The 25235-nt window shown below is 37.9% G+C and overlaps 1 protein-coding gene across 1 annotated transcript; it reads left to right on the forward strand.

Annotated features, from left to right (window-relative positions):
* The first annotated feature begins 11 nt into the window (after window positions 1-11).
* Window positions 12-24655, forward strand: LOC129240245 (cyclin-T). Its single transcript, XM_054875919.1, has 10 exons — window positions 12-564; window positions 643-842; window positions 952-1280; window positions 1338-1383; window positions 1525-1615; window positions 1681-2152; window positions 6048-7280; window positions 17114-18174; window positions 18678-18943; window positions 23694-24655. The coding sequence occupies exons 2-9, from the start codon at window positions 655-657 to the stop codon at window positions 18915-18917; spliced, it is 3660 nt and encodes a 1219-aa protein (XP_054731894.1). The 5' UTR covers window positions 12-564; window positions 643-654; the 3' UTR covers window positions 18918-18943; window positions 23694-24655.
* The last annotated feature ends 580 nt before the right edge of the window (window positions 24656-25235 follow it).

Raw genomic sequence — 25235 nt, forward strand, 5'->3', positions numbered from 1 at the left:
TTTTTTACATAGAAATGGGTATTTTCACCTTTTTCGAACTCTCGAACGGCGAAATAACTATTTGTTATAGCAACTAATCAGTATGGCAACATCTTTAACCACAATGTCTCAGCATCCCTGTGTTTCGTGAAAAAATTTCTTTTCGTATTTCGTGAAAAAATTTTCGTACCTGTTTTTCAGAAATTGTGCTAAAAGTGTGAAGTGAAGTGTTTTTCCTTTGAAATTGCGTTATATTTCTCGTGTAAAAGGTTTTAGTGCCTCAATTGAAAAGTTTATTCACAAGCATAGTGAGAGAAATGCATATTCAAATGGATCTATATTAAATTTTGTTCGGGGAAGTTGTGACGACTTTGTTCATAATTATTCTCTTCACACTTACACTCCCTTTCCAATCGCTAGAGATTGTGTTTAAGCAAGGACTCCTTAGCGTGTGCTCCAGTTTTGAAATGCAGGATTAGGAATATCGATGTTCTGCTCTGGTAAACTCTGCTTCCAGAAGTGTTGAAATATTTGATATACACGCACGACTTCGTTTTCACATAAGTAGCAGCAGCATTCCATCTGGTAAGTTTAGTGGTAGGGACTTTTTTATTATCGGCGATGAGGTATTGGACTTGCAATTACATTTAAGTCTTCCAATAGTAATTCGTCAAAATGAGTGGTGGAGGTGCATCATCCGGATCCTGCTCTGGAGAGAAGGATAAGGACTCGCATTGGTATTTTAGTGCCGAACAGCTAACTAGTTCACCAAGTCGTCGACAGGGAATAGATGCAGACACGGAGCTCTCGTATCGACAAATGACTGCATATCTAATTCAAGAAATGGGTCAACGGTTACAAGTGTGAGTACAATATTGCGAGCCTCTAATAAGATATCAAAATTATAAAAGTTCTGTTGTTTCTCGAAAATTTATAAATATTATTGGTGTATGTTGTGTTGTGCGTTTGCAGCTCACAACTTTGCATCAACACTGCCATTGTGTATATGCACCGCTTCTATGCGTTCCATTCATTCACGCATTTCCATCGCAACAATATTGCGGCAGCGAGCTTGTTCCTAGCTGCTAAGGTTGAAGAGCAGCCTCGAAAGCTTGAACATGTTATTAAGGCTGCTAATAAGTGCCTTAGCCAGCCAACGTCTTCCACCACGGACGCTTATTATATAGAGCAAGCACAAGAACTTGTGTTTAATGAGAACGTTTTATTACAAACACTTGGATTTGACGTCGCAATAGATCATCCGCATACGCATGTCGTAAAGACATGCCATTTGGTTAAAGGTAAAACCTCGTGTTTATTTGCGTTTGATGCATTCGTATTAATTTCATTTATTTCAGCATGCAAGGATTTAGCACAAACTTCTTATTTTCTGGCTTCTAACAGGTCGGTTCTAAAAATAATGTGTTATAAAAATCAAAAATTAATGGTTGCTACTAGTATTTTTAACCTAAAAATTTATACCAGATTTTTTAAACCAATATTTTAGTTTATTTTAAATAAAATGTAAAAAAACTATTTCTATAGCCTTCATCTGACATCTATGTGCCTGCAATATAAACCGACTGTAGTTGCTTGTTTCTGCATCTACTTGGCTTGCAAGTGGTCACGTTGGGAGGTAAGAGTAGGATCATGTTTTTCACCGCACTCCAAAATATTAAAAGTATTTACAATCAAATACAGATTCCTCAATCAACGGAAGGAAAACACTGGTTTCACTATGTGGATAAAACTGTGACCATGGATTTACTAAAACAATTAACTGATGAGTTCATCGCCATTTACGAGAAGAGTCCATCCCGCCTCAAGTCCAAATTGAATTCGATAAAAGCCCTTGCCCAAAATGCTAGTAACCGAGTAATCAATAAGGAAAAGAAACTTCCACCCGAGGAGTGGAAAATGGGTGATATGATGAAAATGTATGCCCATGACACACCTGGTAGTAGCGGAAGCAGTGGTGGTAACAGTAATCCTTACTCTCTAACTTCGGTTGGGGTAGAACAGACTCAGTCGCAGTCGTCCGCATTACTGCCGCCTCCTCCTCCACAGACTCAGTTGCCGCGAAAAAGCGAGTTGCATTCCAGTCAACATCGCTCACACCATAATTCTTCCTCACATCATTCGAAAATCAATTTTCCATCATCCGATGTTATCGGTAAGGCGCTTCAATTAATAATGTATAAATTGAGTACGACAAGAAAAACTTTATTGTTAATTTAGTTTAAAACCCAAGAAATTTAGAAAACATTTTTTTTATCCCATTTTCTTTTCTCCTAATAATTTCATTTATTCTGCTCTGAGCCAGGGCTGCCAAATTTTCGTGTTCAAACTGTTATACTGCGATCACGCAAATGTGTAACATTTTCTACTCTATACGAAGAGTGGGAGTCGGTGTTGTTCAGCTGAATTTAATTTATTTGTGTACATCAGCTTGTCAAAATATGGAAGTTTTGCGAAACTTTAATTCTCACAAAATTTATTGCATTAAATATGTAAATATATGTATATCTGTGGAAGGGTTGAATTTTTGTTGTTCTTTACTCGTATACAATACGTCACATTTTCGCGGGTAGATTGTAATATTTTTGTAACGTTGCCATATAAGGAGACGAAATTTTTCAGAGAAAAGAAAGCACTGTAAGAATAGTAAGTAGGGCAGAAAACAGCTTAATGATATTAATACAATATGTTTTCGGGTAATAAGTGTAAGTCAATTGCAGATGCATAAATTGATTACACAATTTTTTTTTTTAGATTTCGCTGTTACGAGTATAAAAATACAAATACTGTAAAACGTCTCATATACGGGACTTCTATTTTCGTTCATTTAATATTATTATTAGCAAGGCATGACTCGATATATTTTTCCATTAGTTGTCGCCGATCTAATGATAAGCCCAAAAGGCACGGGGTTTAAGATGAATTATTTTAAAGTTGATTGTAAAGATTCGGTTATCTTCATGTCGGGCTCCTTCAAAAGCATGGGACTTGTCGCGTATGTTAGTATCAAATTAGGATTTAATCTGCTACAATCTGCGGAATGTAAATGAATCAAAATAACGCGGGTATCAAAATGCAACCGACGCTCTTCGTGAGAATTAGATGACAATCTGTCTCTGGTTACGGCATTCTCTGGGAGGAGATCTGGTGAAGGTAGTGAATTTCTCTTAACAAATAGACTGTCATAATTCCTTCCGTTCCAATGGTTGTTGTATTATTTATATCAACAGTGATTTTAGGGAGATGCCTTTTGAGATTCCACATGTCTAGTAAGGTGGTCCGTTGGTGGTGGACATTAGTTTCCCAACAAAGCAGTTCAAAACTAACATGGTAGCATGGCTCAGGATATTTTATTTGCCTAAAAGGTTAAATGTTTCAGGTATTATTTTTATATTATCTTTACCTCCTGGGAAAAAAATGTTCTCTCATTCATCAACACGCTATCCAATTCCAATTACAGTGGTATATCGTTTTCCGAACACATATTTAAGTTAAACTGTCAATCTTTGTTTATAGATTTTGCCATTCAAGGGGCCAAAAGCAAAAACAAGATATATTGTTCTTGTGTTTGCTCTACTATCTGTTTGTTGTTGTTGCCATTCCCTATACATATACGGGTAATGCTCGTTGCGGTTACGTCGAACCGACTGTCGTGGGAACGTATTTAATTTGCCTTAATATACAGTGGCGGCCGCCGTAGCCGAATGGGTTGGTGCGTGACTACCAGTCGGAGTTCAGAGAGAACATAGGTTCAAATCTCGGTGAAACACCAAAATGAAGAAACCTTTTTTCTAATAGCGGTCGCCCCTCGGCATAAAAATAAAAAAATATCTGCCAGCATCAAGACGCATGCCACAAATAGGAAGAGGAGCTCGCCCAAACACCCAAAAAGGGTGTACACGCCAATTATATAAACATATATAAATAATATACAGTTATTTTCTTATATTCATTAATTGTAACATATTATTATTGTGCAGATGTCATAACGGGCGGACATGCAATTAGTATTGCATTGCATTTAAAAACCAGTAAATTAATAGATTTTGCTTTTTAATTCCGTTGCTTTTTTATAACATTTTATAAAAGTTAAATTTCTGGAATAAAAATGAATTCTCAAAACTATGTTGTTAATTTCACCGTAATTCTTCACCTATAACCCGTACACTCTTGTCCGTGAGAGAATGAGAATGTTATAACTAACAAACTGATATCCGCTCCTTTGTTTATGAAGAAAATATTATAAAATTTTTGAAGCAAACAGCATTGACGCAGAAATGTAGCTTTTTTTTTTGGCTTGTTTCTGGCTTTTTTATTCTAAATAATTCTAAAACGATTGGTGTTTGGTAAGAATGGTAAACGGTACAACACTGCATAACCGAAAATAGAGGTCATATATTAGAAAACGTACGAGGGAAAAGGTAAAGTCCATGGCGGTAAGCAGAAATAATGCTTTGTTCTAGAATAAATGGTTTAAAACGCTCTTCATTTAGGGCACGTTTTACCTAAGCAAAAAAAAAATTGCAAGAAACACAAGGCCAAGAAAATCAGATCTTAGCGTTGATTGACTGGACTAGTGTTCAAGAGCAAGGCAGATCCTTTTAAGTTAGCAAAGGCAAATAAATCAAGAACTTGATCTGGTGGTTTCCAGGAAGCCTGTAGGAAAAGAATTCATCGAAGTTCACACCTTTCGTCGTATTAGAAGGAAAAACTACTCTTGGCAAAAATAGACATTAAACCTTATCATACGTTTGCAAAAGCCCACACTGATAAACCCAATTAAATCAGGAATAGAATTTACATTATTTTAATTTGATTCCTAGTATGGAAATATATAATTTTTAACTCAAAACTGTACCTTTTTTGTGCTGTTTGCTATTGGATTTAAGTCAGCAGTCGAAGATGCCTAATCCAGAAAAGTGATCAAATTGTTTTCGAAAAACTTGGTTTCCACACGAAAAGTGTGCTTCGGATTATTGTCTTTTCGGAATTTCCAAATTACCGGCATATTCTCATCCGCATAAGGTAGCATTACATTTTGAAGTAGCACTACATGAATGAACTTGACCACATCTATATTATGTTCAATACGATGAATTGACCTAACACTGTTTCACGAAAAGCAGCCCCACAGCATTATTGAGCCTCCCGCGTGCTTTATGATTGGTGAGACGAATTTGGGGTGTTGTTGTTGTTGTAGCAGCATAAACATTCCCATATTTACATACGGGGAATGCTGCTGGAGTTACAGTCCTTGGCCGGATATAAATCCGGGTCGTTTCGATAACGTAGAACCGACTGTCGTGGAAACGCCACGAATTTGGGGTCGAATGCTGTGCGTTTTGGCCGCCGCATGTACTTCCTACTATCTGAGCCAACTGTATTTATTTTCGTTTCATCGCTCACCAAAATATAACGTCACTGATTTTGAGTCCACGATGTGTGCTCTCGAGCAAACTCAATTTTATACTCAGGGAAAAAATTATTAAAAACCATCGTTTTTGAAACGTTTCGTTTAAACTAAAGTAAAGTGCTATAGGAATACTCCAGATTCTTTATTATTTTACTTATTTACCAGTTACAATATAAAACAGAAAACAATTCACACAATTTCCCTTCCCAAACACCTTTTGAACAAAACTTTTGTCTTAATTTTTGAATTCGCCTGGTAACTTAAGATATTCCACATTTTTTCGAAACAAATACTAATATACATTGCTTTTTTACTGGCACCGCAACGCAAGAAGTCTCGTGCTCTTGCTCAATCGGTCGCTGGCCAAATTTATTTCAACCGAGGTCCCGATTTATTATAAACGAAATGGGGATGTCCTATTGGTTTGCCCTAGCTCTCTTCAGTTTGCTAGTCCTAATCCACGGAACACAAATATATTGTTTAGAATTTTTCGTTTAATATGAATTTTGTAATCCTACTTAAAATTTATTTCGACACATTAAATAATTTTAATTGTTTTTATATTGTTTTTATATATATGAATTAATATGAAATCCAACTAGCATATAACAAAACTCAATTTATCAATTATTTTTAGATCATAAAAATAATCACAAACAGCAGCCGTTCAGTGGAGTTGTTAGCCGGCCACGTGATCATTCGCAATCGTCTCAGGGGCATCAACAATCTTTGATTTCAAGCAATCCGTCACGATCAAGTCTTTCGACACCTAGCGGGCGATCTTTGAGTAGCATACCTGGTCAAACGCGGCAAACTTCACAAAATCACCAACTAGATGTGAACTATCACAAATCTCGCGAAAAGAGTAACGTTATGAGTTCGTACCCACACACCGTACCATCACAACCCATTTCTGGACACAAAGTCTCACAAAAGCAAGACTCGAATCGAGTGACTCCGAAAGAGCAAACTGCGGGAAAAATGTCCGAGCCAGGCAAAAGCGTCAGCAATAATAGTAATAAACTTTTCCCACCTAGTTCTTCAATGGCACAGTATGGAAGTAACGTTTCACAACCTCAAAATAAATTGGATATGGGCCAAGATTTGCCACGCAACTTAATACATGGTCAACGTGGTTATGGGATTAATAATGGTTCTGGAAGTGGGTCACTATTAGGTAGTTATCAGTCACAGCACACTCGTCAGAGTACCAACAACAGTAGTAGTAACAGCAAACACGAGTTATCAAAACCCGCAAACATCCACCTTCAGCAACATGGTAAGCAGCTGTCTATTCCACCTGAGTCATCATATGGCGCTGCAACGCATGAGTCTCAACAACCGCCTACACATACACAAACTCATCCTACTGCCGGTTATTTGAACATTCGTCAGCCAGAGGCTTTACACAACGAAGACATTAATTCTACTCAGCTTTCATCAGTCCATGCTATGTTACAACAAACAACGAATGTGAATCAATCAAAAACTTCTATGTTTAGTCCCGACTGGGGTGGGAAAATGCAACAACAACAGCAATCGCAACAATTAATGACTGGAAATACTTATGTTAATAGTAATGTGCCAGCAGTTTCTGGAGGAGATGCTTTTAATTACAAATTTCCACCAAATAAGGAGGCAGATCGAGAGAAAAGCACGTCTGATCGCATGGACCTGAATGCAACGACTCTTAAAAAGGAGCGGAATCGAGTTGTACATCCGGCTATGGATGTAACTGGTTCAGTGATGATGGGTGTTCGACCTAATGCAGCTCAATCCCAGTTCCACCAACCGATTCAACAACAACAGCAATCGATAAAGACAAGCATGCCAAAGAAAATGGACTCCGGCATCATTGGTGAGCTTACTGGTAAGACTAAAAAATATTAATCGTTTTAGATTTTGTTTGGCGTGTAGTCCATAAACAGCTAGACAGTAATTAATGGTTGATAGGATAAGGGCTTTTACCACGTTAATCAGAAGAGTTGAGCTAATTAGCGACCGTTTGCTTGATAAGTATTTAATAATATTTAACTTAACTTGTAGTTTTTCCCTCACATATTTACAGTGCTGTTGGAAGGAATATTTGGGATCGAATATAATACCAAGAAACTTAAGATTATCTGTATTTACAATATTTACGCCATTGAGGGTAAGGGAAGAAGGAGGACACTCCCGTTTTTTACATAAATGAAGCATTTTGGTTTTACTAGGACAAATTGAAGGGCCTGAGGATAGAGACCAGGTGGATAAAAGGTGTAGGATTTTGGAAAAGGTTCGCATTACTTCCGCCTGATCCTTGGATTTGCAGAATAGAAATACATCGTCTGCGTATATTTGGTATTGGATTGTTGGAAACTTGTTCAAAATGGTACTCATTTCGTGAAAGTCTATAATGAACAAAATGACCGATAAAGGGGATCCCTGTGGAGTGCCATTATCGAGCGGAAAAATGGGAGAGCGGGTGTTGGATATAAGGTCACGTAATTTTCTGTTCGAGAGAAATGATTTTATGAAATTGTATAATTTGGGACCGATCTTCCATTTGTGGAGTTGTCTGAGTACAACCTGAATTCCAATCTGATCAAATGCTTTTTGAAAGCCGAGTGAAAGAAAGGAGATGTGGTTTTTGCTGGAAAGCGTGTTTGAAATAAAATGGTCAAGATGTAATAGGGCATATGTTGTGCCTTGTCCCTTTTTGAAGCCGACTTGATTTGGGTGGATGAGTTTGTTTGAGTGTGCATACCAGGTTAGTCTGGTAGCGATTATCTTCTCCATTAATTTGCCTAGGCAGGAAAAGAGTGAAATTGGGCGATAACTGTTGACGTCGCAAGATGATTTTCCGGGTTTTAGGAGAGGAATTACTGCGCTTGTTTTCCATACGTGTGGGTAGTGACCTGTGGTGAGGATATTATTGTAATGCTTGATTAAACGGTGAAGGAGGGAAAGAGGGAGATGCTTAATCATGGGATAGGATATTTTGTCGATGCTGGGAGTCTGGCCTTTTGTTGCGGACAGGGCAACAAGGAGAGATATGTCGACTTCTAGGAGTCTGGCAGAGTAGGAGAGATTAGAAGGAGTGGTACGATTTTGGGGAATTAGCGAGTGTTTAGAGATAATAAATTCGGGAGGAAGAGTGTGGTCTGAAGAGGCATTAGAAAAGTGGCTGGCAAATTCTTGAGCTAATAGGTCTATGGATAAGTTCGTGCGGTTTTACAACAGATGGCGTAACTTGATTATTATTCCATCGATCCACATTTCCAAACATTCATTGGAGAGCTACTGTCGTAAGGCACAAACATCAGTATAAGTTTTTTATTTGAAGCGTAAACAACAATATTTTTACCACACTTGAAAATGTCGAATTTCGTGCCAAATAATGTGTTTTTGCGGGGAATTCTTCTTCATTATTTTAATATGAAGAAAAAAGCAGCCGAAAGTCATCGTATCTTGGGGGAAGTTTATGGTGAGCATGCTCTAGCTGAGCGAACGTGCCAGAAGTGGTTTGCACGCTTTAAAAGTGGTGATTTTGGCTTGGAAGACGAAGAACGCGAGGGTGCGCCGCCAAAGTTCATGGATACCGAATTGGAGGAATTGCATCAAGATCCGGCTCAAACGCAAGAAGAGGTTGCAAAAACTTTGGGAGTTGATCAATCAACCATTTCCAAACGTTTAAAAGCCATGGCAATGATCCGAAATTCAAATTTCGAAAAAAAACCGCACGAACTTATTCATAGACCTATTATATCCCAAAGATATAGAAGATTGCCATGAGAGGAATTAAGGGAGTTGATTTGGGAATTGCAAGGTACGCCAGTGAGTTTTTTTATGTCTGCCCATATTCTCTTAGGGTCGGATGACGCAGAAATGCTGCTGGTGAACTTTTGAAAACAGTGCAGCTTTTCATCCTTAATTACACGACGAAATTGTGCGTTCAATTTTCTGTATTGAATGAGGTTTGAAGTGGATCGATTGCGTTTAAAATAGTGCCCAGCGTGTTGCTTGGCTTGCCTAAGGGAGGCAATTTCTTTGTTCCACCATAATGGGGCTGGTTTTACAGGTTTTGTTGAGGTCAGGGGTATCGAATCGCTTTATGGAGGTTGGAGGTTTCTAGGTTGATATTGAAAGACAGTGGGAAGGAGTTGGAATAGGACTCGCAAGCAAGTTCGAATTGATGAGTTGTTGGAGAAGGAGGGAGATGACAGGGTAAGGTCAATATGGGTAAAGGTTGAGTTAGTTGAGAAGTGGGTGGGAGAGCCGTCATTGAGTACAATACAGTCAGAAATAAGGATTGCGTCTTCTATAGCGCGCCCTCTCTGATTAGAGGAGGTAGAACCCCAGAAGGGCCTCCAAGCATTAAAATCGCCTGCATGGTTAAAGGGTTGAGGAGGGGAGGGAAAAAGGTTGGAAAATCAGCGGCCGTTATTGATTGACTAGGAGGAGAATAAGCGCAAGTTATTATGAATTTGGAAGAAGTTTGTAGTTCTATGGATAGTGAGTGGTGGGGTAGGTTACGCTTAACAAGAATAGCGATTCCTTGAATTTGGTATGCGTTAGGGTTGCTATCATAAATTTTCCATGCTTCTCTAATAGTGCATCGCCGCTCTATTTTTATCTTATTAACGAACTTGCGTTTCAAAAAAGTGAGACAGCAAAGATCGTTAGACAAATATATATCTTTGCTTGACAATTCACGCAGCATATTCTTGGGCATGGATAATGTGGCGGTGGAGTGGCGCACTGGCTACATACCTCAATGTTGCGACATCTGTTTTTTGTGTGCCCTAGCCTTTGGCAGGTTTTGCATCACATCGGATTAGGGATGTGTTCTAGCACACGGACCCTTTCCCAACCTAATTTAATGAATTCAGGTCTCCGGATAAGATCGAACGTCACAATTGCAGCACCCGTAGAAATAAGTTTGTCCCCATCTTTACGCATGATTTTTTTAACTTCGATCACTTTTTGGTCAATCAATTCTTCAGTTAATTCTTTTTCAGAGAGGTTGGTGAGATTTCTCGAAAAAATTCTGCCTTGCGTTGTGTTTAAACCTTTGTGGGATGTAATCTTTACAGGTATGATGCCTATGTGGGTTCCTTCAAGGAACTTTTCGGCTGATTTGGTATTTTCGACTTTGAGAAGCAGGTCACCTGATCTTAATTCCGTAACTACGATGTTTTCGGCGGAAATGTTTCTTAAGCCTCTTTCTATTTGGAAGACATTATATGATGATATTTTTTTTTTTTTTTTTTTTTTTTTTTTTTTTTTTTTTTTTTTTTTTTTTTTTTTTTTTTTGGCGGTGAGGTTGGGTTAAAAATGCCTTCGCACCATATAGTAACCGTCGCTACTACGTGTGTGGTGAATCCACTAAAAATATCCCCCCTCTTCTCTTGGAGTTTTCCCTCCACCCCGGGACTGCCTCCGCATTGCTTCGAGGTAGAGGGCCAAGACGGCGTCCTAAGAAGGACACTTACTTACTCACCCTGCGTCCAGGGTCGCCTGTTTTGAGAAACCTATGCTCAATGCTCTTCAGCATGACTTTCCATTTCTCGCTTCTTTTTTCGGATAATATCCTCTACAAAATTTGTGACGGCATTCCATTTTTCTTCGTCTATCATCATTTTGTCGATAATTTCTTCAGGTGTAAATACACCAATAGCTCGTTGTAGACCTGTTCTCTCTACGTTCCACCTCTCGCATTCAAAGAAGGTGTGCTCCGCATCATCATACTCAGTATCTCCATATATGCAGTTTGGTTGGCTCACTTTACCCATTCGCCACAAATACTTGCGAAAGGACCCATGTCCGGACAAAAACTGTGTGAGGTAATAGTTAACCTCACCGTGCTTTCTTTCTACCCACTTTTTTAGATCGGGTATTAGTCTCGCTGTCCATCTACCATACCGTTCAGAGTTCCATCTTGCTTGCCAAAGTGTAAGTGTTTGGACTCTAATATCGGAGAGGCGTAGTACTGGGGTTCCTGCGTTTTTTGCCTCCCATCTCCGTTTGCGCTCTTGTGCTAGAATATCTATAGGGATGGTTCCGCTGATAACTAACACCGCTGCTTCAGATACTGTTCTATATGACGAAGCCACTCTGAGAGCGCAGGTGCGTTGCACAGATTGCAGAGTTTTCCGCCGGCATTGCACCCTTAGCGAATCTGCCCATATTTCGCATCCGTATAAGAGAATCGAGTTCGTCGTGTCCATTAAAAGTTTTCGCTTGTTGGACCTCCAAGGTTTGCCATGAGCTTACTTAACATGCCACTTACTTTGGCAGCTCTTGTGGCAGCATGGTTTATATGCGCCCAGTAGGTTAGCCTTGTGTCTAATTGCACTCCTAAGTACTTGACCACTCTTTTTGTCGATAAAGTGGCATCGAGTACCTGTATGTCTACTTCTAATGGGATACGTCTGTTCGTTAGAAGGATTAGCTCTGTTTTCTCTGTGGCCAGCTTTAATCCATGGTCTTCTAGCCATGTCTGAACTCGGATCATTACCTGATTTAACTTTCTTTTGGCTTCGTCAGTGTTCCGGGCGATTATTACAGCCGCAATGTCATCTGCGTATCCCACCAAATGCACATCCTCGGGCATCTCTATTCGAAGGATTTCATCGTAGCTTATATTCCAAAGTTCAGGTCCGAGTATTGATCCTTGGGCCGCACCTGCTGTTATTTGTTTGGTCTTACACCCTTCTCGCGTTTCGTATAAGAGCACGCGATTGCTTAGATAGCTGCGAATAATCTTCAATAGATTACTCGGGGTCTTGAATTTTACCTTTAAGGCTTTAATTACGTCGTCCCAACTTAAACTGTTGAAAGCATTTCTGATATCCAGTGTGGCTAGTAATACTAAACGTTTAGAGTATCGATTACCTGCCTGGGCATGTTCTACGCTAGTTATTACATCTTGGATGGCTCCTAAGGTAGATCTGCCACTTCTGAAACCATGCTGCCTGTCGGAGAGGCCGCCGCTGTTCTCTGAACTCTACTCAAAGAGTTTTCCTGCGCTATCCAGCATACATAACGGTCTATAAGCAGACGCTAATGTTGGGTCTCCCTTTCCCTTACTGATTAGTACTAGTTTTTGTTTTTTCCATAATTCTGGAAAAATTCCTTCTTTTAGGCATGCGTTGTACATGTTTAGCAGCAAAAAAGGTCGTTCGATTGCCAATAGTTTCAATATTTCTGCAACTATGCCATCAGGTCCTGGCGCTTTATTGCATTTCATTGCTTTTGCGGCATCCATAAGTTCTTTTTCTGTGAATGGGACAGGTTCCGTTGTTTCGTACTCGAGTTCCTCCCTCTCGGCACAGTGTGTTGGGAAGAGTGTGTCGACTATTTTGCTTACCGTTTCGGTTTCCATATCAGCAGCAGGGGATTTGGCCCCTAGCTTTTTCATAACGATTTTGTAGCCCAACCCCCATGGGTTATTGTTAAGATCGTTTCGTAGCTCTTCCCATTTGTCTTTTTTGCTTTGGTTTATAGCTTTCCTCAATTCTTTTCTGCTCTTTTTATATTCTTCGGATTCTGTTATCGCCGGGCCCAATCTTCTGGCTCTAGTATACTTTCTACGCTTATGGATGCACATATTTCTAAGTTCTGCGATCTCATGTGTCCACCAGTATACAGCATTTCTTTTTTTGTTCTTATCTATTTTAGGCATAGATGCGTTGCAACCTATCTTAATGCATTGCATTGTTGTCTTGACTAGTGTTTTTGCTGTACTATTCGTACAGATCGTCGTTTTATTTTCGTCAATAGTTGCAAGGAGCGTTGCTGGGTTTAGTTTGTTAATGTTCCATTTGCGTGTACTTCTATTTCGATTTTCACGTACTCTTTGGTTTTCCATTTCAATGCAAAACGTGATGTATTGATGGTCACTCCCATTGTAATCTTCCAGGACTCTCCAGTCTTTAGTAAAGGTGACTATGCTTTCCGATGCTAGGGTTATGTCGGGTGTTGTGCCTTCACAACCTGGCTTTCGGTACGTAGTCGTTCCTGTGTTGAGTACCACTAAACCTAGTCTGGCTGCCATGTCCAGCACTCGTCTACCTCTTGAGTTCGTTGTCGCCGAGCCCCATTCGGTTGCTTTTGAGTTGAAGTCTCCCGCTATTATTAGCCGTCCCTCTAAACTAAGGGCTTTGTCTTCAATACTTTCCAGTTTCCGGGTGAATTCAACTATATTGTCGTTCGGTGTGAGATAACAGCTTATCATTGTGAATTGGCTGTTTTGAACGTAGACGAAACCATCGCCTGATCCTTTCGCGGTTATTACGAAATTGGTGCCCCTAGGCAGCCAGATAGCGGCAGTTCCCGACTCGTCTTCGATCCAAGCTTTCTCGGATTGAGCGTATTGTTCGCTTATCAATACTGCTTGAACTCCTTTTTCTAAGACCATCTGCTCCATTAGCAGGTCTGCGTTTTTACTTCTGTGCATATTTGCTTGAAGTATAATCATATTTTATCTTGTCTTGGCATGTTCTTTTGTCATCGGGCATTTGCCCGAGCCTGGCATATGCTTTGTCTCGCTGCGATTGGCATCAGTGCATAGGCAGCATTTGGGTTCTTTGGTGCACTCTTTCATTTTATGCCCAGCTTCTCCACATCGGATGCATATACCTTTTCCGCTTCTGTCTGGTCCTTTACAGTTTGATTGAAGGTGTCCGACACCAAAGCACCGGTAGCAGCGCTTCAGAGATGTGCTAGCTCTCATCCTTGCACTAACCCATCCGATTTTGATATTAGTTTGCTTAAGCAGCTTTTCTGCGCTTTCAATAGCGAGAGTAACATAAGCCCGTACTTGTTGTCGTTGATTAGGTTTTGTGATCCTAACATCGATATTTTCATTAGTGTCAGCTAGCATTTTTCTCACAGCGTCATCAACTTCCTTCTTCTCCGTGACGGCATCCAAGTCTCTGATCTCTACAGTTGAAGTTGGTCCTCTAGTTGTTTCAAAAAATCAGCGTTAACTGTTTTCCCCTTTTCGAATTCAAGTAGAAGAGCGCCAGTTTTGGTTCTTCTTATGCCTTTCACCGTTGTGTTTTCGTCTGGCATGGTATTTTTGCGTATGTTTTTGAGGATTTCAGCATAACTGTGGCCCTCTACCGGCTTTACCAACACAGCCTCCGATTTTGGTTCTGATATTCGTTCAGTCTTCTTTTGTTTGGCTTTAGTCTTCCTTGCGCCATCGTTTTGCGCTTCATCACTTCCTTTTGGTACGGTATTGGGCCTAGATTTTTGCCGGCTTACCACTTGCCATTTCTCAGGCTCTCGAACTCTTAGTTTCTTCGAAGAGTCGGGTGCGGCAGGGCTTGGTGCATTCCGTTTTGCGGTTAAAGGAGTGCTCTCCTGAGCAACACCTGTTTTTCGGGCAGTTGCGGGGGTGTCACCTCCGACTTCTTTAGTGGATGTTTCCGGCAAGAGACGACTTTTACCGGCTTTCTCAGCTCGAATCCAACCTCTTCTGCAGTTTTTCATGACGTCAAATAGTTCGTCAAGCTCTGAGACTCCGGTCTTTATTTCCGTGGAAGTATTTCTACTCTTCAATATAACTGCTTTCATCTTCCTAAGCACTCTCAAACATTTCTCTACGGCTTCCTCTTCTTCAGCTCGCATTTTGAGAATAAACTCTTGTCGCGGAGATGCAGTGGTTTCCCGTTCTGTGTTTGCATCCTTTGCAGTTACAGGGGTATGCGACGGCGCATTGGGCGCATTTGCAGTATTTTTAACCTCTTTTGACGTTACTCTTACATCCTGAGGCGTCATTTCAGCTCCTTCATTGACCGTCTTTGATTTCCCTATAGTCGGCAATGTTCCACTCGTAAGGGGCGAATTCCCTTTTTGTGGTGGCGAGCGGAGCAATCGAGGTTTCCTTACGAAAGGGCTCTGCTCTATATCTCCATCAGTGATGGCCTTCTGCTGTTTTTCTTCTTTTTGTTTCTTTTCCATAATTTTTTCCATTCTTTTTTATTTAACCAGCGCATCGTGTGCAGGGGGGCGGGCCGAAATAGTCAAGAGCGGGTGTACCCTCGGAGGCAATGCTCCTACCCCAGTTCCCTGAGGCCTGACCTACGCTTTACCGATCCCGGAAAACACGGACGGACCGGCGCTCGCCCGGAGCAACGAAAGCTACTACTCTTTCGCCCAATGAACACTTCCTGACCAGGGTCCAAGGCGGCTGGTTACTGATATACAACGAGGCTAACACATCGGCAGAGCGAACTCACATCACCCCTTTGAGGTCGCAGGTGGAAAGCCATAACGACCTATCCAGGGACTCCCAGTGCGCCCCGTTGCATACCGGTCATGCTTTTTATACAGTCGCACCTAACATGGTGAACAGACACTGACCAGCACACCGCCCAATATGGGAACAGACATGTGCTGGATTTTGTCTCCTAACTTTCTAGCTAACTCTTACAGAGTCGCTGAAACGGGGGACATCTTGACTAGGGTCCGCGGGGTCGTCGTACCCGTCACCTCCTTATGGGAGATGCCCTTGCGGGTATGATGATATGATGATAGTGGACGAATTTTATCGTCAACAAGTGGCCCGATAGCGCTTGCGACTAGGAATCGAGGAATGTGATCGTCGTTTTGTTTTGCCACAGGAAGGGGCACAAAGTCGTTAAATTTTGGTATTTTCTTCGGGCGTTGCAGGTCAGGATTGAGTAACCGAAACCTGTTGCTTTCGGGGGGTCAGCCCCGTTCATTGCGTCAAATGTACACTATTGCAATGTGTTGGTTATTTGTATTTGTGTCTTTGTGGTTATTATTTATTTTTTGTTTTGTTTTTTTTTTTTTTTGTTCTGTTTTGCTTAGTTTATTTGTGAGGTGTTTGAACTTTTAACTAACTGCAACTGTAAGAGAAGCGGTAGCTGTAAATAAATAGTCAATCGCAAAAGAACGCGTTAAACGGGACGTGTTAACGCGGCGGTTGCCCACTATCGACTGTTATGGTTATTATTTATTACCCATCAAGCAATGGGTAGATTAGATTAGATTTGATTTGTGGGGGGTTGGACAAGTCCAAGCACTCAGCCAGTAGACCATTGAACTACACCCGGATAGAAATCAGTAGAAAGAATAGAGATAGGAAAGATAGAAGGTGGATGGCAAAAACGGATAGATAAGTTTGAGGTCACTCTTCCACAAATCTCTTGGATTCATTGATGAATTTTAAGAGACCTGGAAGAGGAAGAGAATGAACTTTGTCCATACTCAGTGTATCGCAACCCCATATCCTAAGTCTGATTCTGGCAAATGCAGGACAGCTACAGAGACTTGGCTACTCTGTACGAGTTCAACTCAAACCAACGACCTCTGTGAGTAGACCTCATGAAGTCGTCAATCCATAGTTGAATCGATGCGGAATTGACACCAATTGACGCAATGGGTAACCAGCGAGTAATCATATCTGACATATCTGGCAACCACTATTAGAAAAACCTTTTCCTATCAATTGATGTTTCGTCTACGGAAATTCGCAACAGTGTATTTCCGAATGGTAGTCACGCACCAACCCACTCGAATCCAGCCGCCGGCAGGAACTCAACTTTAGTCTGTAAAAATTTCTTTCGCAACCTTATCGTTTTTATAAATATCTGTAGCATAAGAATGGAAATCATTTCTTTTTGTTTTATACTCGATTTTTTCCACATTTTAATGCGTATTAAATTAAAAAAAAAATTGTATACACAGGTTTAAATAGTGGTATCAAACGTCCCAATGAAGGTTCCTACAAACAAGAAGAGGAGCAGCATAAGATTCGAAAACTTGATACTCCTTCTACATTGTCGTCATATAACGAGTTAAAGACAACTGATGCTAATAAACTACATGTGGTGAATGGAATAGAAACCAATCCAGATCTGGTAAGAAATTTGTTGAAGGAAAGTCTTTGCACTTCCAACGCTCTCCTGAAAACAGAACAGTTGGGAGCACCAAGTCTGCAACCACCAGCTGAACTTTTTGAGCCATCTGTGACAGCTACTTCGACAATGGCTGTTCCGACTTCTGATACTTCATTAAAATCGACAAGTTTAAGTAGTGGTACTGACCCGTTGTCTGCGGAAACGAATGAGTCAAGCAGTAATAAAGCTGAGAAGAAGAAGAAAAAGGAGAAGCATAAACACAAAGAGAAAGATAAGTCGAAAGATCGTGAAGAGCGAAAGAAGCATAAAAAAGAAAAAGATAAGCATAAGGAACGCGATCGTGGTGAACCATATGGTTCGGAGCATGTAAAGATTAAAATATCTAAAGATAAAATTGAAGGTTCTGCAGAATCCTTAAAAATAAAAATACCGAAAGATCGTATAATAAATGATGTGAATAGTAGTTCTGGAAGCGCTAATAATGGTGTAGATGTCGGCAGTGGTACGCATCCCGCACCAGCATTAAAGATCAAAATTAGCAAAGATAAATTGGAAAATTATGCCACAGAATCTTCCGCTCATTCGTCTTCGCAACAAGCGCATGCGCTGGCGCAAGCAGCAACGGGATTTTATTCGTCTTTCGTGACGCCTAATAATACATCGGCCTCTCATAGTAGTAGTGGTAGTGGAAAAAAAAAGGATCGTGACCGTGACAAAGATCGGGAGCGAGACAAGGAAAAAAAACGGACTGGCAGTGAACTTGTGAAGTCGAATGGAGGTGGGTTAACTCATTCGACAATAACATTACAAGGTGGAGCGGGTGGGCCGCTGTTATCACATCTGCCACCCACAACAACTGCAACATCAAAGAGCCAAAACCCCAACAAGGTAAGCATTTATACTAAAAGTTGTAAAACGGTGTTGAGAGTAGTTCACATTTCGTTCATAAAACGAAATTCTACACAAATCATTCACAATTTATTTACGGACATTCACGATTATTAAAAAGACCAAACTTACATATTTCTAATTTAACATGAAAACAACTAATACCTCACACCACATATGTAAATATATAGACAAATGGGCTCAGGAATTTAAGCGCAATCAAAAACTAACACCTAATAAGGTTAATAATTAAAGGCGAAACTAATTTCCATAGTTCAATAATTCACTAACACGAACTTTTTTCGCATGGTTTTTCTGTTTTTTCATCTGAGCATTAGCACGGTCATACACAGAGCTAAAATATCTATAAATATTCGTATAATCTTAACTACACGATGAAACAAACTAATCTGTGTGGTAATGGGCTTTAATGAACGCTTTAAAAGCGTGTTTTATCAAAACTTATGGCATTGGCTTGAATCCGTTTGAAAATAATTTTACAGATGCAACTGTTATCGAATAATATGAATCAACTCTTCGGAGAGTCGAATGATGATGACGACGACTATGATGATAATAAGAGTGTTAATCATAAAAATTATAAGGATTGTTATAAAAGTAGAGTTCATAACACGGACTCCTTCACATCTACATCTGCTTCCACCAAATCTGCAGGTTCTATTCGTAAAAGCACTGATTACGGGCCAATATATTCTCAATCGCAACATTATACGCAACGATGATGAACATAATCACCATAAAACAATTGGTAATAACAATACGATAATAACAAAACAAAAAATATATGCTAAGAGCGCTATTTCATGCGTTTTAATTAGTTACTTAATATCTCGAAGCAGTAGCTTCCCACAATGTATCTCGTGAAGAACTTAAACAATTAATTCATATATATCGGAACTAAATTTACTTTCATTACTAGGTATATTTACTTTTGTTAAAAAATGTGTTGTGGTAAACACTCATGGTACACGGAAAGGGAAATAATATACGATTATTAAATATTGAAGAATAACATTTAGGAATTTTTTCAATGTTCAGTGTCTAGCCGAATCTCCATATAATCAAACCATACCATTTATGTGAATTTCATGAAAATTTTTTTTCGCCAAAAAGTCTATTATAACTTTTATTTCATCACTAGTTGTGATGCTCTGTACTAATACATACATAGCTCATCCCGTTCAGTCAATTGAAATTTTTTTTTACTTTTTAACTTTTTTCTATGATGAAAACACCTACATGTAATGGAAGATTTCAAAATTTTACTCTCGTTTTGAAATGTAAAAAGCTGTCCATTAAGAAGCCATTTTTTAATATGAGTAGTAGTAGTATTTCAATGTATTCATTGCCGTAAGCACATTGAGAATAATTTCACTGGTGAGTTCAAGTACCGAATCTATGGGGTTATTGAAATGGGGTCAGTGAAAATAAAAAAAAGACGTTGCCTACTACACCTATTTACTTCTATAACACTGCACAACAGCATTTCTGATGATTGGGTTATGATACATGTTTTTAGTCCAATTTTTAATGACAATTTCAAATCTGTAACTGAAATTCCTGTATCAGCTCTATGTGACTCTATATGACACATTTGACTTTTTGTAATAAAACACTAGATTTAAAGATTATTTTATTTTATTGCCTTCTTAAGTTTAAAAAAATTATCTTTTATATGATTTCCTTGCTGAAGTTGAAGGCATAGAACTGTTGTTAATGCTCCAACAATAGTCGGCCATCATGTGTGTGTTCCAGTAACCTTGATAGCGTTCCTCCATCGTACGAAGGTCCTGGTGGAATCGCTCGCCCTGTTCTTCGCTGAGATCCCCAAGATTGGCTGGAAAATAGTCCAGATGGTTGTGAAGAAAGTGTAACTTAATGCTCATATTAGTTGTTCGACGTGCTGAGAATAGTCAGAACTTTTCTTATTTCCTAAGAAATTTTGAACAAGCCAAACAAACTCATTCCATGCCATTTTCTCAATCACTGTCATAGTGTCTAATAAATTTGAGTCTTTTATTAACGACCTTATCTGTGGCCCGTCAAAAATACCCGCTTTTATCTTTTCTGCACTCAATTTTGGAAACTTTTTAGACAGAAAAAGAAAACAATTTCCATTTTTGTCAAGAGCTTTAACAAATTGTTTTATAAGCCCCAGTTTTATATGTAACGGAGGTAAAGTTATACGATCCCTTGATACTAAAGGTGGGTTTATCACGTTCTGTTGTCCTGGTACTAACGCTTCCCGAGCAGGCCAATCTTTTTTAATCCAATGTTGATTTTTAGCTCTACTATCCCATAAGCAAAGAAAACAGGGAAACTTTGTGTAACCACCTTGTTGGGCTAAAAGAAAGTTTAACATTTTTAAATCGACACATATGACCCAATTGTGTTCCGCATATTTAATTTTGTCTAAAACCAGAGCAATAGTTGTATATTCTTCTTTCACTTTAGTAGAATGTGCAATAGGCAATGAGCCCAATTTGTTCCCATTGTGTAAGAGAACACATTTTAAACTCCGTTTTGAAGAATCTATAAATAAACGCCAGAAACGTAATTTTGTAATCCCATTGTAGCCAATAAACCAGGTACATTTTTACAAAATACAAAGTCATCTTCTTCAACAAAATATTCAAGGAAAGTTTGTTCTCTTCTGCGATAGTAAGAAATTTTAGTTTCTTTTGTGACTAAGTTTCTTTCTTTTAATCTAGACGCCAAAATTTCTGAACCAGTCTTTGACAGTCCCAGATCTCTAATGAGGTCGTTTAAATCATCTTGATTAAATGGTTTTGGTGTTCTCAGGTCACAATCAAAGTCACTATCGCTATTGTCTGTTTTTGCCTCAAAATGTAAAGGTTCTTTCTGTGAAGCACCAGGTTGAGGTTCAGATGGCATCGTAGGGCTCAAAACACGTCTATGTGCCGATCGTATGGAAGGATATTCCCATTTGCCTCGATTTTTTCGGTTAATGCCAGTTATTTTTACCATACAAAAATTACAGTCGTCGTAGTGGTTCACAGGTTCAATCCAGATCATAGCAGTTTCGTATCTAAATTTATTCCTTTTCTTATTCGTCCACAAACGTAGAAACTCAACGAACGTTTTGCATACCTTTTGTGGAATCCAAGGCTTATTTTTCATTTCCATTGGTTGACCGAAGTAATTTTTGTACGCCTCATTTACGAACGATATCACATTCAAACGGTTTTCTTGAAACATATACTCTCCGCAAATAAAAAAAAACTATTCCGGTCATTTATAGAAACTCGTCTTGACGATGCCATAACAAATAATATTAAGAAAACTTAATATTTGTTTAAATATTCGTCAATTAACACTGAAATATAGTGATTTTTTTGTGATAGCTATAACTCGTAAACAAGAGCTGTCACAAAAAAATGAGGGTATATTTAGAATCAGCGTTGTCAAATTAGTAAACATCAAGTATCAAAAGGCATTCATCAGACAAAAAGTGCGATTTTGTTTTTTTGTGTAATTCTTCTTTTTTAAGGTATTTTGGTAGCCCTCTTCTATGAGGTTGTATACAAATTTATACCTTTCGCACATTATGATTTCCATATATTCCATTTTGGCAGTCCCTTTGTATTTTTATAGCAACAGGGCTAAAAGTTTCCATATAGGTTAGGTTGTATTGCAATTTGTTACCAAATCCAATAATTTTCAAGGATCATACTACAATAGTATTTCTTTTTTAATAAGTGCATGAAGTGAAAACATAGAATAAATACGTGGTTTTATATAATTAGTGATATTTTTAATTTAAATCCATCCCATAGATGAGCTAATGGCAGGCAATGGCAAATCTCCGATTGCATTTTTACCATGTAAACGTACGCCGTATGTCGGCTGATTAAAGAGAAAATGTCAATATGTTTATATTAAGTAAGAAACTATACTTACATTTTCAGAAATTGTATCGATATTTTCCCTATATTAAATTTTGCATCTTATAGTTTGACACTTCATCCATTTTTACCCGAAAAATAGTATGAGTTATTTCGAACATAAACGTATTGGATCGTAAATCTCTTAAGTCCCAATGTCGCTCTCCATTACACATTTTCTGAGTAAGGGATGATTTGTGACCTACTTTGGTTTCTTCCGTTAAGTTGTGGAGTTACTGAAATATGTCAGCTATTATCTTCTGTATCAATTAATATTTGTACCAAGTTTTCCTTAGACATCTAAAATTTTTCTCGAGCTATCATGTGTATGATGCATGATTTATCGTAATTGATTAGGAGGAATGAACATTTTGACAAAACAACCGTTATGTGAAGCAAGTTATAATGCTCCATGCATAAGTTTAAAACTTATCTTCAACAAATAAAAAAATGTTATGAAAAATAATTGTTTCTTTTTGAAAAGTGCTTGCCTAAAAATAGATAGCCAGCGTGATTGTACATCTTCGAAGCATTTAATTTACCAAGTTTTGCAAAGTATTCGAACGAATGCGAAGATTTTGAATAGATTTAATTCGTTATTCGTTACAAAGAACCTTTAATGCCATTTATTTTTTGAATAGGAAAGCATAACCATGACCATTATGTGGATGTATTTAATCGCACAGTTTTTGCTCTTTACACATAATTTGTCTCTGCCAAGTTCATATCGGTTATTCAATCGATAATTTATCGAACCTCAGCTCGTTTTATTAGCTTTGGCGAACCAGGTATTTTCTTGTATATCTTCATACATTTTTTTTTTAACGAAACAGCGACATTCTTCTGAGGGTTATTAGTCTGTTTCTAGTAAATCCAGGGTGGTTTTCTTGCTGCAGCGTAGTTAAACCATCTTTCCCTGGGGTGAAACTATGCCAAAATGTCACAAATTCCACCCAAAACATCAGACCTTGTGTTCCATACGTAACCTCCAAGCCTACGTTTTTTCTGTATTCGTTCTAATTTTTTAAATGACCGGGTTTAATGAAAATACACTTGTTTTTATTGTCGCACATAAAATTTGGAATACAATGCTATAAAAAAGCTGTAAGCAATTTTGTTAAATAAATTTAAATCCTAGTAATACCTTTAATTCGAAAAATTAAAGTACCTATTGATTTTCTAAAACTATGTGCAAAAGATGAAAATAAATTACTCACAGAAGAGTTTTCAATTTTATTCTCTCCTTGCCTTATCTCAATAACGATATTTTTTATTTATCTCTTTATGTTTCATTGAGATATTAAAATATTTCTTTATTTACTTATTTGTTTCCTCCATGAAAGTATCTCTTTACTCCACTTGTCTACATAAAAATAACAAAAAAATGAGTGTAAGTGAAAATGTAAGTGCTAACTGCATGTCAAGCATACGCCATTTCATGCGACCAATGATCTTACTTCATTTGTTTATTGTCTGTATCTTATTATTTTACTTTCCAAGTTCTAATCTTCATTGAATGTAAAATTAGATGTGCCTTAAACTAAACTCTAGAGATATATTTCTTATTAAATGCAAATATGTATTCCTTTACAGTTTTAAAAGTGATGGTTCGTTTGGCAGACTGGCACATACACTCCGCACATAAGTTGACTCGCAGCAGATGTTTTAAACACTTTACGTACATTTAGCTGCTACATACGTATAAAAATATAACAAATTGAAAACGCAAAAAAATAACAACTAAAAAAGGAACTGTAATTAAAAAAATCTTAGAGAATATTTATTTGAATGTTCGGCCGAGGCGAGACCAACTACGTCATTATTAAAAACATAATTAAAAACAATTATGCATAGATAATTTCATTCCTACATATATAAATATATTGCGTAGTCCTATGTCGCAAGTAATATTAACGTACGCAAAATTTGTAGCACTGCTGTGCTTGCGCGTAAAATGCGCTTTCAAAGTCATTCTTATTTTTCCTGCCTTCCAATTCTTATCTGTACATACATACAAAAGTTGGATTCAACACTTTCATATTAAAGTTTATCTAAGAAAGATTAATAAATCGGGCGGAAGTGAAAGTGTTTTAGGAACTAATTGAATATGTAAATCGATCTATGTAATTAGCCGGCAGTGGTAAAAAATACATTCACATACATATGTAAATAAAGCGAAAGAATGTATGCTAGCAATATTACAGAAAGTACACCGTTTAGGCAATTCAACTTATCTTAAATGACTTGGGCACCTTATAGCCATTGAATGTTTTCACCCTTTTTAACAAAACTATTATTTCAATTATTCATTGTTAAATAAAGAAAGTAAGATATATTAATAATTATTTAACATATTTCATTAAGATATTAATAATTTAGTTGTGAATACTTATGCATATACAAAGAGAGCAATTTTATAGCACGATGCGAGCCTTTTAAAGCACTTTGGATTACTTATGCTTTAAGATTATTTTTAAAAAGTTTATTCAATTAAAGCAACACACTTTAAAAACTTCAAATTCAAACCAATATATGAAAAAGTAAATAATACATAATTTGAACTTGTTTTTTATTTACAAGATAATTGTTTTAAAGGAATAGAACTGAATATTTGTGGCCCTAGACTTCTGTTTTCCTCAAAAATGTTTTCATTCACTACACAAATGTGATTAAATTCAAATAAGAATATGCTTATTATGCAATATGCAATATGCAATAACATACAATGCAAATAGAGGTGGAAAATTATTGTAATAAAACATAAATATTGTATAAGAGTATAATCACACTCAATTGTATGTATACATAACTCATCATTGTCACATTTTGTCCGGATTAATTTAGTTAAAAAAAAAACATATTAAAAAAAAATCATTGATTGATTATGACATGTTCAATAATAAATCGATATGATGAAATGAAATTAATTGATTGCAACTTGTTTTCCACCAACTTGTTCTTGTGCAGCGTCAATTGCGGCGGGCACCGAATAAGTGCTACTACATAGACCACTACATACTACGGTGTGCCAGAATTTATTACTAAATATCACAGATTATAAAGACGTTTTACTAAAAACTTAGAAAGTTTTAAAAAATAATAATTAACAAAAATGCTACAATATTTTACGTTTAT

Source organism: Anastrepha obliqua, chromosome 3, assembly GCF_027943255.1.
Source record: "Anastrepha obliqua isolate idAnaObli1 chromosome 3, idAnaObli1_1.0, whole genome shotgun sequence".
Classification (NCBI taxonomy): domain Eukaryota; kingdom Metazoa; phylum Arthropoda; class Insecta; order Diptera; family Tephritidae; genus Anastrepha; species Anastrepha obliqua.

Bases quoted from the DNA above. Each gene is read 5' to 3' on its own strand.
- LOC129240245 (XM_054875919.1), top strand. From the start codon at position 655: ATGAGTGGTGGAGGTGCATCATCCGGATCCTGCTCTGGAGAGAAGGAT. The intron at 1,384-1,524 runs GTCGGTTCTAAA...CTATTTCTATAG, and splicing joins TATTTTCTGGCTTCTAACAG to CCTTCATCTGACATCTATGT. The intron at 2,153-6,047 runs GTAAGGCGCTTC...AATTATTTTTAG, and splicing joins TCCATCATCCGATGTTATCG to ATCATAAAAATAATCACAAA.